This window comes from Littorina saxatilis, linkage group LG12 (assembly GCF_037325665.1).
Source record: "Littorina saxatilis isolate snail1 linkage group LG12, US_GU_Lsax_2.0, whole genome shotgun sequence".
In the NCBI taxonomy this organism is placed as follows: domain Eukaryota; kingdom Metazoa; phylum Mollusca; class Gastropoda; order Littorinimorpha; family Littorinidae; genus Littorina; species Littorina saxatilis.
This window is the reverse complement of record NC_090256.1, coordinates 81,172,735-81,189,359: the sequence shown is the minus strand read 5'-3', so window position 1 is coordinate 81,189,359 and position 16,625 is coordinate 81,172,735. Positions and strand designations below refer to the sequence as shown.

The following is a 16,625-nucleotide window of genomic DNA, read 5'->3' as shown; positions in this document are numbered from 1 at the left end:
AACTAACCCACGCGCACATACACACACTGTCACATAACCATATAGATGCACTCAGGTGCATGAGCTCACACACACTTCATCACTAGATAGAGAAGTTCTGAGAGAGAGAGAGAGAGAGAGAGAGAGAGAGAGAGAGAGAGAGAGAGAGAGAGAGAGAGAGAGAGAGAGAGAGAGAGAGAGAGATAGAGAGAAGAGAGAGAGAAAGAGATAGGACGAGAGAGAGACAGAGAGAGAGAGAGGAGAGAGAGAGAGAAAGAGAGAGAGAGAGAGAGAGAGAGAGAGAGAGAGAGAGAGAGAGAAGTTCTGAGAGAGCGAATAGTTTAAAGAAAGACACACACACAAACACACAGCATATGAGAGTGAGAGTAAGAGAGAAAACCTAAGAGTACTGACCATCTCCCTGGGAACAGTGAACCTCTCGTCCACCTCCTCTTGGCGCGAGACCAGCATACTGACCACGCTGCCCTGTGGGGTGTTTCGCAGCATGGTCACCACCTCGGCCTGCGTCTTGCCGCTCATCGAAACGCCGTTCACCTGGACAACACACACACTAAGACCATCACTCAGTTCTTTGTTACCAACAATGCACCTTCAGGAATCTGTTCACACTTGGATAAATGGATCACTGACAGAGCTGCCAACCCTTATGAAGCCTCAAGTGTAGCAATTTCGAATTTGTTGGAATTTTCAGTGTAGCAAATGGTGTTTAAGTGTAGCATTTCTTAAACTGTATTCCCACATCTGCATTTATGCCCTCTGGCAGAATAGACATGTTTAATGGAGTTTCATTAGAATGCAGGAACAATGCCCATAAGAGAGTATCTGCAGTGCAACTTTTCAGAAATGAGTACCAGGACTCACAAAAAAGAGGGAACTTTCACATGCTTGTGATTATTTGTTTAAGCGTAGCAATCTTTAGCTTGGCGTAGCAATTGCTCTTAGAGCGTTGCAGGTCTGTACTGATCAAGTCGCTTCTCAATTCCTACAACTTGTGCAAGTCAACATCAGGAAGGTGTCTCACAACAGCACTTACATCAACAACCTTCAGACCTGGGAACCCCTGTTTTGCACTTTGAGTATTCTCAAACAAACTTGGTGTATTTTCAAAAAAATGAGCGTACTCCACACAGCGTTTGCACATCCATGATTAAAACATGCCTCATGCGCGTCCGTCACACCGTTAATGAAGTTTACCTATTCATTTAAAACAAATGCTTTTTTCAATTTTTACTGACAAAAACTGTACCGTATTTGACAGACTACAAGCCGCGACTTTAAAAAAAAAAAATCGCATTGCGGCTTTTAAAAAGATGCGGCTAAAACGTTACCTAAACTTGAATAGCATTCACCTAATGGAAGTCGCCGCGGATTTTCATTGCGCTCGATTAGCTGTACTTTATTAGCTCTCTACTCAAGACTCGGCGCTTTTCTCTTTCTTTCGCGAATCTTCATTTGTCAACAAGTCGTCGTGACAAGCGTACAGAGAAACACCGGATGTATCGGGATCTCTCGCGCGCGCGAGATTTCGTTTGTTTGTGTCTCGCGATAGTTGGAGGAGCGAGAGCCGCCATGTTGTGTTTTTGTCTGCTCGAAATGTGCGCAAAAGTCGTAAATCATCCCAAAAAATCTTATTCCGGGCGGGACTACATGTGTGTGTTGGTTAGAAATTGTGTGTGTGTGTGTGTGTGATATTTTTCTTCAAACTTTTTCACTTTCCTTCTTTGTTTCACTTGTTTATTCTCAGAGCCGATTTCGCCAAATACCGTACTTTCGTTTGCCTGGTTGTTTTGATGGATTGACACGATCCTATTATATTTTTTTTGACAGCGGCTAATATAGTGACGTAATCATGTGCCAAAATACTGGATCGGCTTCAGGATGGGCTTGTGAAGAAAAGTAGTCTAGGAATTTTTCTCGTCGTATTTTTTCCCCACTGACCGTACTGAGCGTATTCTCGACAATCATGCGTACAAAATACGGCGAAATCGTATGGGTTCCCAGGTCTGAACCTTGTTCAATTTATTTAGAGAATGTTTTGTTAGGTTACTCTGTATGGAACCTGCAGTCCATTAGATGTTCAGGATACACACACAATATTCAACAACAAAAATTACATGGCTCGACAGACGCTGTTAGCGTTTGGCCTGGCAAAGTTATGTATTCCTGATGATAGTGTACAATAAGACGTGTTGCCTGCCTCCTACGTTCAGCTGATTCCAAGGATTCAAATAAATTAAGAAATACAACAATATAAAATGTTTAGAATCACACAAAAAGCTGCAGATTCTTCACACACTCAGACACAGAACAAATACACGTCTGTAACACCGATAAACACATAACTTACACTTACCTCTAACAAGCGGTCCCCAGGCTTTAAACAACCATCCTGAATAGCGGCCCCTTTGGGCAGAATGTTTTTGATGTAGATCGGAATGTCACCGCCGGTCACGTTATCCCTGGACGTAACACTGAACCCCAGCCCTAGCGGCCCCTTTTTCAAGTCAATCTCTATCTTCCTCCCTATCTTCCGCGTGTTGGTCACAGCGCTTATCGGCCGCTCCTTGCCCTGAGTGGTCAGGGAGGTCGTGGGGTGTCGCACAGGGACGGCAGGCGGAGTCTTTTTGGTCGGCGACGATATGTGAATAGGCGGGGCGGGCTTGATGGGCTGGGACTTCTTGCTGACGGGGGTGGAGGTGGTGGTGGGCTGGGGGTGAGCACCGTTGACGTAGCTGCCGCTTTTGGGGGGACTGCTGACGAAAAAGGTCTTCAGCGTGGAATCCCCGTTGCTGGAGGAAGTGGACGGAGACGGTTCCTTCTTGGAGGGGATGCTGCTCTTGTCGGGGCTGGCGGGGATGTCAGAGCTGTCCGTGTTCTTCAGGGGAGCGAGGGTGAGAGGGGAGGGCTTGGCTGGGGCGTGGCCCCGCGGCTTGGGCATGACCGCTGGGGGCTGGCGCGCGGCTGGTTTGGGCTTCTTCTTCACCTTGACCACCTTGAGGCGGATCTCGTCCGTCTTCATCGCACTGCGAAATATATCTTGGGCTCTGTCAGGGTGGAGAAAACCAGATTTAGTTTGAATGCAATGTTTGCCAAAGAACATTTTTAAACTAGGTCTTTTTTTCTTTTTTCTTTTTTAAACACGGAGAAGAATTTCTGCCAGCTCTGGTACGATCCTCTCAGATTACGACAGTCAAAAACCAATAATCGGTCATCAAATGCCAAGTCACAGAATGAAGCTAAAGCGTCCCTTTAGCATAAAAAAACAACAAAGGTGTGTTAATGGAACATTTCTGACCAAACAAAACGTTACGTTCGCTGATCTTCGACCAAGCGGTCTTTTAAGAGGACAGAAAGACAAACACTTATAATACAGAAAATAAACTTATTTGACAAATTGTCCAGCAGCTGACTGGGAAGACACAAGCAACACCATTGGAACGTTGGCAGCCTGTTTGTTTTTGGATTCCCATCGACACAGGTCTAATTATATCAAGTCTTATATCGCGCGCGTATCTCCAGACTCGGACTCAAGGCGCAGGGATTTATTTATGCCGTGTGAGATGGAATTTTTTACACAATACATCACGCATTCACATCGACCAGCAGATCGCAGCCATTTCGGCGCATATCCTACTTTTCACGGCCTATTATTCCATGTCCCACGGGTATTTTGGTGGACATTTTTTTTATCTATGCCTATACAATTTTACCAGGAAAGACCCTTTTGTCAATCGTGGGATCTTTAACGTGCACACCCCAATGTAGTGTACACGAAGGGACCTCGGTTTTTCATCTCATCCGAAAGACTAGCACTTGAACCCACCACCTAGGTTAGGAAAGGGGGGAGAAAATTGCTAACGCCCTGACCCAGGGTCGAACTCGCAACCGAACAATACACATGCATGCAGAAATTAAGACCACTGACCTAGTGAAGGTTGAACTGGCAAGGTCGACACCATTGATTTCCACAATACGATCACCTTGACTCAGCCGCCCGTCTTTCTGGATGCGACCTCCAGGCTCCACACTCTGAATCATCAGACCCATGTCCCTGCAACACACACACAGTGATCTTAGTGATCCAACAAACAAAGGACACAAAGCATACAGAGCACAAGACTGAGCAGGTGTTGTACAGCGAAAACTTTTGCAAGACCCTAAAAGCCACAGAAACCAAATCATCAAGTTGCACGTGCAGTGTTTAAAAAAAAAATCTCCATTCAAAACTGTCTAGGCCAACAGTTCCTTACTCAGATGCTCAGGAAACATGTTACTTGCACTGTTGCAGGGAAGTCTTAACGAAGAGGTCGTACTGTATCTTAGTCTGCAGGAATAAAGGGGACATGCAATGACATCCGTCAAGCATCGACTGTACGATTTTTCAAGAGTCCAAGATATCTGTTTTTCAACCATCAGAAGGATAACCTCATTTTCATGCTGTTTTGAATATTTATGAATCACCTTCAACAAAATACAGGCCACTACACGGGAAATCTTAAATATATTGGTCCAATGCTGATTGCAATACCCCCACCCCCAAATGCTGCCCTTGGACCAGTAATGTGCAACACCTTGCTAAAAGTGAAGAGAATGGTATTCAGTGAATTCTGTTTTAACAACACATTTAGCTTTAATTACTTTGAGGTTATCATGGTATATAGCTATTCTGATAGACACGTGGGGGAATTCGGGGGCTGTGATTGGATGGTCTCACACATCCCTTTTCCGATCATCAAAGCATAAAGCTACGGAAGTTGGCCATTTTTGCCGATATCCAAACGATATCGGCAATAACAAAGACGCATGGTTCCGGTTTCTTCCACGTGTATAAAGTACACGCATACCTCGCCAGGTTTGTTTCTGTGACTAGTCGACAGACAATGCCATTTGCTTTGTGTGTGTTTTTGTTGTTGCTTACTGTATGTACTACATGACATACATTACGTGTAAAATCCAGTTCTTTAACAGGCAACAAACCATGCAAATTTCCAGAAGCTGCAATCTGAAGCGACCTATCTCTGATTCTAGCAGACGATCTCTCCAATGTTTAACACAAAATCAGCAAACACCCCTGTCACATAGAACGTCCATTGTATTGTGCAATGTTGAAATGAAGTTACCGGTCTGAAACATTTAGTCGTTTCTTCTGAGACAATCCTTGTTCTCTTATCATCTACAGATTTACCGCAGTCTTCACCACGCGAATTCCCAACAGAAGTCAGACTTTCGAACATACAATCTACGTAGCAGACATGGGATTCCGAAAAAGTGATAATTAAGGAAAAAAAAAAGGTGGAGGTCTGGGGGCCGCAGAAGGCCCCCAGTAGGGTCCAGGGGCAACGCCCCTGGTCGGGGTCTGGGGGCGAAGCCCCCATAAGCTGAAGGTTTTTAGTGTTTTAGACACACAAAAATGGCCCTGAAATGCATATTTCAGCTTAATCATAGCCCCCCCCCCCCCCCCTTTCTCTTCCTTCCCATGTTTCTCAAATTAATTTTACGCTAAGACTCAAAATAAGGAGGAGAAAGAGAGAGAGAGAGAGAGAGAGAGAGAGAGAGAGAGAGAGAGAGAGAGAGAGAGAGAGAGAGAGAGAGAGAGAGAGAGAGAGAGAGAGAGAGAGAGAGAGAGAGAGAGAGAGAGAGAGAGAGAGAGAGAGAGAGAGAGAGAGAGAGAGACGGACGGGGATGGGGGGGGGGGGGGGGTGGTGGCGTGTGACGGTGTGGTTTCAATGTTCTTACCTTGTCGGTGCCAAACGACCCCAGTGACTGATTACACGACTGGGTTTTCAGGATAGTCAGGTGCTTGTTGCTTTTCAAGTGGCTTTTGAGGGCAGTCTTTCCATTGGAACCGTAGTTGATAACATTAACATAGTTGCACAAAGTGCACTGAGCTTTTCCCGGCAAGTTGATTTTAGCAAAAGCATCGCCAACTTTCAGTTTCACGTCTTGTGTCTTCTGGCCTTTCTCGTATTTCCAGCTCAATGATACAACTTCATCGAGCCAGTCGAATCTCCAGAGATTTTTCTTGTACTTCTGCTGGTCAATTTCCCGGGATAGAACGGTTTCGTCTCGCTTTAGCTTCCTCATCATTTTGGCAAGTGGCTCAAAGCGATGTAAAAATGGCGCCGAATCATTCTCATACGGTATGCTTATACTGTATCCCCGATAGCTACGTTGAAACGGTGACTGTGGGAGACAAAGACACAGAGCGCGTTCCCATACGGATCGACCAGCAACAGTCTGACCGTTTTATGAACCAACCGTTCAAGAATAGTATGGAATGGAGCGTCGCGATCAGCGGACCGGCCGAAAAACTTGGGTCTATACCTACATATACCCCAACATTTTCTCAGCGGATTTGCACGAATCTCAAGAATGATCCCTGGAGCCTAAAAATTTACGGAATTCCGTAATTTTACGGAAGAATCCCATGTCTGACGTAGGCAAGCATGATACGTCATGACGTCATATGATTCCTAACATATTGACGTAATGCTAAGCATCCGGTTATCTCGAGTTTTCTCCGTAATACATGTCCATGGGTTTTTCAATGTTCGGTTATTTCCGTGGCTTCATGCGGAAAGGGAACTGTCGTCTGCAATCAACGACATGGACCATTCTGGTACTTGTTGCTGACAAAAACATGATTTTAACACAGAATTTAATGTCAGAATAGCTATATAAACGCTATTGTGTTTTCATCGTAGCAATAGGGTCCGATATTTAGACTCGAACAAGTATAATGCGACTCGTCTTCGACTCGTCGGCATTATACTTGTCTCTTCTAAATATCGGACCCTATTGCTACGCTGAAAACACAATAGCTGTTAATACACACTCAAACTGTCAAACATCTACTACTATAAGTTTTTCTTCTGGTCAAACAAACAGGGCTGAGGAGCACGAAGCAAAGGTGGGTGCCATCCTAACCGTCGAGAACAAACCGCGGGGCCTGATTCGTTGAAATCACAACAAATCTCAATTTCAACCAATCCAACACCGCTGCAATACCTGACTGTCGAGCACCTGTTATCAAACATATTTCTCTCTGACCTGCAGACCTGTTTACCCCTAAAACATTGCATGTGTATTTTCTGGGAGCAAAATGAGGCAAATGTGTAGTTTTGTAATTGAATGTGTAGAATTTCTCGTCGACCTATCACAACAACAAGAACAATGATTGCTACTTTTTACCACATGTATTGATTGACTGACGAAAAAATGGGAATTGCAGACAGTGCAATGAGCATGATGTTTTCCTTTCCGCGAAGACAAGGCATGGGTAGTCCTGATGATATTTTGGCAGAAAGACTTGGTTCGGCGCATTGCTCGTCTTTTTCTTTTTGGTCGGTGGCCTTTCGGAGTCATTTTCTTCACAGTTCTCATCTTCACTTTTGTGTGCTCTGCGTTCAGCCATTGTGTCGAAACGCCCGCATGGTTTGGCAGTAACGCTTTCAGTTGTGCCCGGCATTTGCTTGGAGAAGCCTATTCGGCATTAACAAGCTTCCTGCGGCTCGTCAACAACGCAACGCCCGTGGGCGCTTTACGCGCTGCACGCAGCAAACGACTGCTGGCCGAAAACAAGGATTGGAAAATGGATCGGTCAAGGGAGATGAAGAAAATTATGGATTGTGATATGCGTAGCCGAAACAATACCGTTTGCGTGCAGGGACGGGGCGGTGTGAGAGCACAACGGGACAAGGAACATGTGTAAAGACGAAAAAGAAAAAGAAAAAAAAGAATTTTTTATTTTTTTTATTTTTTATTTTTTTAAATACCGTTTGCGTAGAAAACGACAGACTTGCGTAGTTGCGTAGTATATTATTCAAATTCGTAGTTTACTACGCTCAATGTGTAGTGTAAACAGGTCTGGACCTGTAATGTTTAATTTAACCCTAACATGGTTGCTGAAAGGCTAATGTGCAATTGTAAGACCATTACCTTCCATTATCATCAGATGCTGGAACAACGTGAATACCCAGAGGCCCTCCGTCATTGGACAGGCTGATTACTGTACAGTCAGTGCTGAAAAAGCAAAACAAAACAAAAAAGAACCATTAGTGCTTTTGGGCAACAACAAAAAAAAGGAAAGAAAAAAGAAAATCACCTTGGCAACAGTCCCTGTACACCAAACACCCTTTTCCTGTGCCTGTACACACCATTTACACATTATGTCACCTGCCCTGGCTGTAAGCACTTTGGCCCAGCTAAAATGACCCCAAGAAATCAATTATTGATGAAGTTCTGCCAGGCAGTGGGAGAAAATGCTCAACACAGTTCAATCTGCTGGTCCCAAACCAGAATTCAACCACTGCCACTGCCAGGCGAGTAATCATATATTCAGGCATGGGAATTGAAAAAAGAAAAAAAGGCTGAACATTTGTAAGTAACATCAAAGTCGGCGGACACTTTTGTTTTTTCAGCGGAACAACAACAAAAAATTCGGCGGAAATTTGCCTTTCAGCGGACAATTCCCATGCCTGTATATTCATTACCACCAGAGAACCTACAGGTTTTACACCAGAATAAAAGCAAGAGACAAACAGAAGTTGAAAGCATACTCTTTCTTCTTCTTTTTTATTGCTTAACGCCCAGTTCACCACGAAGGGTGATATCAGGGCGGTGCTGCTTTGACATTTAACGTGCGCCACACACAAGACAGAAGTCGCAGCACAGGCTTGAAAGCATACAGTTCAATGCTAACAAGAACAACACTAGGAATAAAGACAAAGTAAATGCATGGTAGATGTCATGTGAGTATTTGTGGTAGTGTTAACAGCAACAATGATGATATGGATACCATGGGGGTGAAGATGAGAGGGGCTGATAGCTCAGAAGGTAGAGCACTGACTTGTGATCCACAGGTAACAGTTCTCACGGGAATGGACACAGATCAACTCATACTCATGAGACGGTATCCTTGTCCCATCCCCGTGTCACCACTGTAGCACGTAAAAGACCTTGGTCACTCTGCCAGAAGTGCAGGTGGTTGATTAAACCTAACTATACGCACACACCTGGGTAGCGCGACACTGTTGCTGCTAGCTTTCCACTGCCAGGAAGCACCCCAAATATCCCAGTGATAGGACAATATAAGTAATGAAGAAAAAAAGAAAAAATGTTCTAAAGTGTCCAGTACCTTCCGGTTTCTTGCTGTTGCTGCTTGGTCGTTTTTGTGTCTGTGGTGCTGGCCCCCACTGGGCCTTTCCTCTCTTCCTTCCCCTTCTTCGGAATGTCTTCCTTTATCGACTTCTCTTCCTTCCCCTGTAACATGCAAAGCGGCCCGTGTCAAGTCCTTTTCACATGAACAAAACTGCAAAGGAGAATAGATGATGTTCAGAAATAACTATGTCAGGTTTGTGAGAGAGTGAATGCTCTTGCTTTTATTGAGTCAAACTTTCCCACGTGACATTATAGGCCAGTCACTAGCCAGGGGTGTGTCTCAAACACGTGGACAAGGAGCACCTGTAGAAAGCTTGCCTCACTAATAGTAATAGCAAGATTATTCACTCTTTCACAACCCATACCAACCCGGCACAGTTTGTTTGTTTGTTTGTTTGTTTGTTTGCTTAACGCCCAGCCGACCACGAAGGGCCATATCAGGGCGGTGCTGCTTTGACATATAACGTGCGTCACACACAAGACAGAAGTCGCAGCACAGGCTTCATGTCTCACCCAGTCACATTATTCTGACACCGGACCAACCAGTCCTAGCACTAACCCCATAATGCCAGACGCCAGGCGGAGCAGCCACTAGATTGCCAATTTTTAAGTCTTAGGTATGACCCGGCCGGGGTTCGAACCCACGACCTCCCGATCACGGGGCGGACGCCTTACCACTAGGCCAACCATGCCGGAATCCGGCAGAGTTACTTCTTGAGTTTGAAGACTGTATCCATAAGCAGATGAAGAAATCCAAACATTTTCCATGCATTTACCCCAGAACATGTAAGACAGAAACACAAAGTACTGAAAAACAACATGAGAAGGTGTACACTATAAACGACCATTGTATCTTTTCGATTCTGTACACAACTTCTTTTCCATAAACAGTTTCTTCAATTTGATCTCAATGAGCTGTCCCTGAGATGTTTTCTTTTATTTGCCATTATTTACCACTGTGGAACAGATCTAAATAGGTCTGATATGGATCACAAAGCTGCAGCTGAAAGCATTTGCCAGCAATGATTTACTGCAACAAAACTAGCTGCTTGCAAAAGATCAAAAGATCAATGATTGTGGCAGCCATTCTACTAAACGGTATGAGGTAACTGCAAACCCCTGCCTCCCACACAAACCAGCCACTCAGTTACTGTGGCAGATCAAAGGTGGCGTAAATACACTGCAACCATGTTCCATCTGCAGTTAAATACATGTTACATGGAGAATTGTCAAACAGAAGGTTTGACCAGGTTACAAAATGTGCTTCCAGTCCAGCAGTATCTCTTAGAACCAGCTATAAGTTTATTACTTCACTACAGAAGCATGGCTGCCAAATTTATGACTATGAAATTCCTGTGGGGGTCTGGCGGCCGCAGAAGGCCCCCGGTGGGGTCCAGGGGCAACGCCCTTGGTGGGGGTCTGGGGGCAAGGGCCCCTGAAGCTGAAGTTTTTTTGTGTAAATGAAGGTGCCAAAAATGTTTGTTTTTCTAGAATGTTATGCTCAAAACTGCCTTTCATTTAACAAAAGAAAGAACAACACAACACGACTTGGCTGGTCTCGGTTAACCAGAGCGTCTTTTCACCTGTTTTGTCACCCCAAAAGAGGCTGCTTTCAGAAATTATTTTTGAAAATTTTCTTTTCGGGAAAATCGAAAAAATTTCAGGATTTCGTGACAAATTTCAAACATCGGGAGATTCCCAACAAATTCGGGAGGGTTGGCAGCTATGCAGTAGTACAGTTGAACCTGCCCCTGCTACCACGTCTCGAAAACGACCACCTGCCCACAACGACCACTCCCAAGGATCCCAGATATACCTTACCTCTCCATAGCAACCACCTGTCTATAAGTATAACTACCACTTTTGGTCAATCCCTTGGGTGGGTGTTACAGACAGGTTCGACAGTACCCGGGTAATATTGACGGACTGTGTGATGATATCTTCTGCTATGGTCTGTTGAGACAGTGATATCAAAATCGAGACCGGAGGTCGAGATTTTGATATCACTGTCTCAACAGACCAATAGCAGAAGATATCATCACACAGTCAGTCAATGTTAGATATATTGCTAATTCTCTGGACATTTTGTATTTACTGTAAAGAAATTACAAAAGTATTTGTCTCAGTTTTGGCTGTTCCATATCCCTCCCTCCGATTATTATTTCTTTTTGTTCACTCTTTTCTTGTACTTTTCAGTATTTCAAAATGTCTTTTCTTTCAAAAAGTCTTTAGTCACTTGCTCAACTAAATTCTGGGATCATTACATTTTCATATATATTTGTTTGTTTTTAAATTTAGGTGTTTTTGTTTTTGAAGTGGGGAAGCAATAAAGAGGTCGTCGATATCAAAACTGATATCGACGGAAATGTCGTCGATATCACTTTTACAATGAGCTCAGTTTTGCCCAATTGACCAATGGAAATCCACGTTACATATGAAATAGCAATATTATTATATGTACACAAAGAGGCAATAAAAGGTTTCCTCTACTGAGAGGTGTCCTCACCTAAGAGAGGCCTGACATCTCTAGTATCACAGCTATTTCAGGTTTTAAGCATTTAAATAGCCGAAATAAACAGCCAAAAAGCAATCTTTGACAAACGATACCTCGAACAGCTCAGCCTGGTTACTTAATAATCAGACAAACCCACCACTTGGACTGCTAACGACATCCTAAACACCTATCATTGATCAAAGAGTTCACACCTGTTTAAACTTTTCTTCCTGCCGCTCCTGTGCCTCCATCCAGACGAACATTTCCGGACGATTGCTGAGGGAGGTACGAAAGGCGTCGCGGCTGAATCGTGCCAGCAGCGCCTTTTTCCTCCGGTCAAGAGTGCTCTTTCCTGAATTCTCTTCATCTGACGAATCTGTATTGGGCTCATCACTCTCCTGGAAGCAATGACTTTGGTACTTGAAGAAAGGGAAAACAAGATGAAAGATGTTGGGACAAATTTCACAACTAACACATATCCCATTAAAAAAAAAGAAAAACAATGCAACTATTTTTTTCATTCATACTGCATACATTTATTTGTTTCCCAGAGTTCCTCCCCCCCCCCTCCCCCCCCCCCCCCCCCCCACCACGTTTGTTCATTTACCTGTTTGTGCTGCTTTGCCTTGTATATCTTCCAATTTCTGTTAATTCTTCTTCTTTAGAATGTTTGTTAGCTGATCGTTTTTTTTCTTTCTTTCTTTACTCTACTTAATTCTTTTTCAAAACAAAAAGAAAACACAACAGCAACCGTTACCAGTTTCAGTAAATTCTTCATCAAATTTTTGTCGGACAGTCGCTGACTTTATCAGGATGGTAAGGATAAGTTAGGAATTATTTTTTTCTTTATTTTTCTTTTTTTTTCTTCTCTTTTCTCCGTTATTAGATGAAACTACAAAAATCGACAACTTTGACCGAGAAAACATGGCCAGCCTCACCCTGACAGACTCGCGTCGATGGAGGGCAATGATGCCGTTGTTGATAGGAATGAGGGGCTTCTGAATTGCGTCATCGCCCAGGGTGTTCAGGGCAGGCTCACTCCCTCGTCTCACCCTCAGCGTCGACCCTGCAACACACAGCAAAGGAAGAAAAAAAATCAGGAATCAATTTTAACGGGAAAATCAATGGCGGCTAACAATGGTGGCTGGCACAGCCCCTCTGCTTCCCCTGCACAGGCTTGCATTAAAAGGGGCTGCTGTGACGTCTCTTGAGGGGGATTTTCAGGATGCAGCACAAAGCTGTGTTTGGTGGGGACGGTCTAAGAGTAAAAGCTTTGTTTTGGGGTTTTAAAGTGATATATATATTGTCCAAAAAGAGTCATCATTTTGGTAAAATGGTAGTGCCTTTGAAAAACTAGGTAGCAATACACACACACACACACACACACACACACACACACACACATACAGACACACCCACACACACACACACACACACACACACTCTCACACACACACACACACACACACACACACTCACTCACACACACACACACACACACACACACACACACACACACACACACACACTCACTCACACACACACACACACACACACACACTCACACACACACACACACACACACACACACACTCACACACTCACACACACACTCACACGCACAAACAAACACACACACACAGCCTTGTGTAGCACTAGCTACACACAAATTCATACACACAGACAGACTGTATTGCTTATAGTAAGTTACAGACATGCACACACAGACACCTCATCCCTGTCTGTATTCCCCCCTCTCCCCATCCACTCTCTTACTCAAGCATCAGGCAAAAGCTTGTGAATGCAGAACACATTGTAGTTCAGAGTTTCATTAACAAGTCTGTCCACACTGTTTCAACAAGCCACAGCCTTTCCCACCAGGACCAGTCAAGCTATTTGGCATGCAGCAGTTGTCAAAATTAGTCAGCACAGAAATACCAAGGGTTATATACATGTGTGTGTGCGTGCGTGTTTGTGCGTGCGTGTGTGTGTGTGTGCGTGTGTGTGCGCATGCGTGCCTGAGAGAGAGAGAGAGAGAGAGAGAGAGAGAGCAAGGGAGACAGAGAAAGAGAGAGAGGGAGTGTATGAGAGATAGAGAGAGAGTGAGAGAGCAAGGGAGACGGAGAGAGAAAGAGAGAGAGGGAGTGTGTGAGAGACAGAGAGATAGAGACAGAGAGAGAGTGAGTTAGAGAGAGAGAGAGAGAGCAAGGGAGACAGAGAAAGAGAGAGAGGGAGAGAGAGGGAGTGTGTGAGAGATAGGAGAGAGACAGAGAGAGAGACAGAGAGAGAGAGAGAGACAGACAGACAGACAGACAGACAGGGGGAGTGGTAAAGGGGGGGGGGGCTGCAATGGAGTCAAACATACCCTAACACCAACCTGTGATTACACTCCCAATGTTGTCACAGTGTCTTCACTCATGGATAAAGGACTCAAATCAATACCTTGTGTATACTACCCTGTCTACCACTACAAAAGAACCCTGTAATCTATTGCTTTCCCTATCTTCTTTCTCTGTCATTAAATCGGGGCAACAAAAGAACCCACCTCTTTGTCCCTACTACAGTACCTGGCTATTCTTCAAGTACAAGTGTCTTTCTGCTTTGGGGAGTAGAAAAGCTTCTGTTTGCAATCACAGGCACATATATTGATATAAACAGGATAGAGATGCATTGGTCAGGTACACGTCTATACAGACAAAAGAGAGAGAGATAGAGAGAGAGAGAGAGAGAGAGAGAGAGAGAGAGAGAGAGAGAGAGAGAGAGAGAGAGATATAGAGATAGAGAGAGAGAGAGAGCCAGAGAGAGATAGAGACACACACACACACATACACACACACACACACAAACCGTTAAACATACACCCTCTCACAACTCACACTTCAAGCTGTCAAACTGACACAACTAATTGACTCCAATAGCTCTCACAAGTCCAACAAATAGAAGTCGGCAACCAGAGAAAAAAGCAGACACGGCCCCACTTACAGAAGACAAATTTGTCTTTCACCCACTGGCCTACTGTGTACTGGAAAATGCTGCTGTAAATGGAAACGAAGCTAACTGTAGCTTGCTTCACATTCAGTCCCATGTTTTGCAGTCAACTCACTGAAGAACCCTCACAAATATTCGTGGAGTCATCACCCCTGTGTGAATGTTACAAACAATGCCTCTGGGAGAGATACTACTTCAAGTTCAACTCAAATACCCTTACGTTTGTCCTAAACCTGGGCATTCGGTTAAGCCGAGAAGACAATGTTGAATCTTTGGTGTTAAAAACATGTCATACCTTTGTTGTGGAGAAGAAACGAAATTGTACTAAGGCACTGCAGTACTACAAGAGTCTCTACAGAGCTGAGTGCACAACGCTAATTTCGTTTCCAAAACTAGTCCACATTGTCCTGACCGACAGCTGTACAGAAACCATTCAAACATCTGCCCAGGGAAACATAACCTATCTGTGCCCAGAGAAACATAACCTATCTGTGCCCAGAGAAACACAACCTATCTGTGCCCAGAGAAACACAACCTATCTATGCCCAGAGAAACACAACCTATCTGTGCCCAGACAAACATAACCTATCTGTGCCCAGACAAACATAACCTATCTGTGCCCAGACAAACATAACCTATCTGTGCCCAGAGAAACATAACCTATCTGTTCCCAGAGAAACACAACCTATCTGTGCCCAGAGAAACGTAACCTATCTGTGCCCAGAGAAACGTAACCTATCTGTTCCCAGAGAAACGTAACCTATCTGTTCCCAGAGAAACGTAACCTATCTGTGCCCAGACAAACCTAACCTATCTGTTCCCAGAGAAACACAACCTATCTGTGCCCAGAGAAACGTAACCTATCTGTGCCCAGAGAAACGTAACCTATCTGTGCCCAGAGAAACGTAACCTATCTGTGCCCAGAGGAACATAACCTATCTGTGCCCAGAGAAACATCACCTATCTGTGCCCAGAGAAACATCACCTATCTGTGCCCAGAGAAACGTAACCTATCTGTGCCCAGAGAAACGTAACCTATCTGTGCCCAGAGAAACGTAACCTATCTGTGCCCAGAGGAACATAACCTATCTGTGCCCAGAGAAACATCACCTATCTGTGCCCAAAGAAACATAACCTATATGTGCCCAGAGAAACAAACCTATCTTTGCCCAGAGAAACATAACCTATCTGGTTACAAGACATGCAAATGATCCAGTGGCCTGTGCTTTCAGGACATCTATCGATACCATTACCTTTTTGTTTCTTTGCCCCGTAAAACCCTGTGGGCCATTCTTGGTTTGCCGACAACAAAGACCCCACAAACTTCCACCCAAAAGACCAAAACCAAAGCTTTACAATGTCTACATACAAATAGGTTATATAAGTTACTTCAGAACAAACGGTCTAGCAATAATTCAGCAATTTCACAATGACTGGTCGACAAGCCCTGGCAAATTACCTACTACTTTCCCTCCCATGCCTCAGCTTTCCACAGGGGGGTGATTAGGCATCACCTCCAAACAGCTACCCCCATGCGCAAACACCCCCCCCCCCCCTCCATTTGCATAGCATTCAGCGATCTGCCCCGTATAGATCTGGCAAAGATGGCTTGTGATAAAAGCGCTGGCCATAAATACTGATCAATTTCCGCCATACCGCCCGTATCTTTGCTCTTCATCTGACTTTCTCTTTTACGCCAGCTTGCACGGGTCAATTTATCCTCCTCGGCCATAGGAGAAAAAAAGTGGTGATGGTTGCAAAGGAGGGGAGATGGAGGAGGGTGAGGGGTGGGGGTGCGTAGAGAAAGAGAAAAGCTGCAGTGATGCCAGATATCCCTTCTTCGCCAGTGCGCTCCTGCAGAGACCTTCGCAAACCAGACATTTCCACAAGAAAAAAAGACAGCGAGAAGTATTGACTGTTTGCACTGTCACCGCATCAGTTGTGTACTTGAGACGCTAGCACCACCCCCCCCCCCCCCCACACA

At 44.5% G+C, this 16,625-nt stretch overlaps 1 protein-coding gene across 4 annotated transcripts in view; it reads right to left on the bottom strand.

The window, feature by feature from the left end:
• The window catches only part of LOC138982916 (partitioning defective 3 homolog), an 83,402-nt gene that overhangs the window by 39,422 nt on the left and 27,355 nt on the right, over positions 1–16,625 (bottom strand). For 3 of the 4 annotated variants that reach the window (XM_070356310.1, XM_070356313.1, XM_070356312.1), the window contains exons 4-10: positions 12,592–12,719; positions 11,866–12,072; positions 9,137–9,261; positions 7,939–8,022; positions 3,926–4,051; positions 2,354–3,044; positions 394–534 (exon numbers count right to left, since the gene is read on the bottom strand). In XM_070356310.1, the coding sequence (XP_070212411.1) occupies positions 394–534; positions 2,354–3,044; positions 3,926–4,051; positions 7,939–8,022; positions 9,137–9,261; positions 11,866–12,072; positions 12,592–12,719 (1,502 nt within the window). The remainder of the gene's footprint in view (positions 1–393; positions 535–2,353; positions 3,045–3,925; positions 4,052–7,938; positions 8,023–9,136; positions 9,262–11,865; positions 12,073–12,591; positions 12,720–16,625) is intronic. The other variant, XM_070356311.1, reaches the window with a different exon arrangement.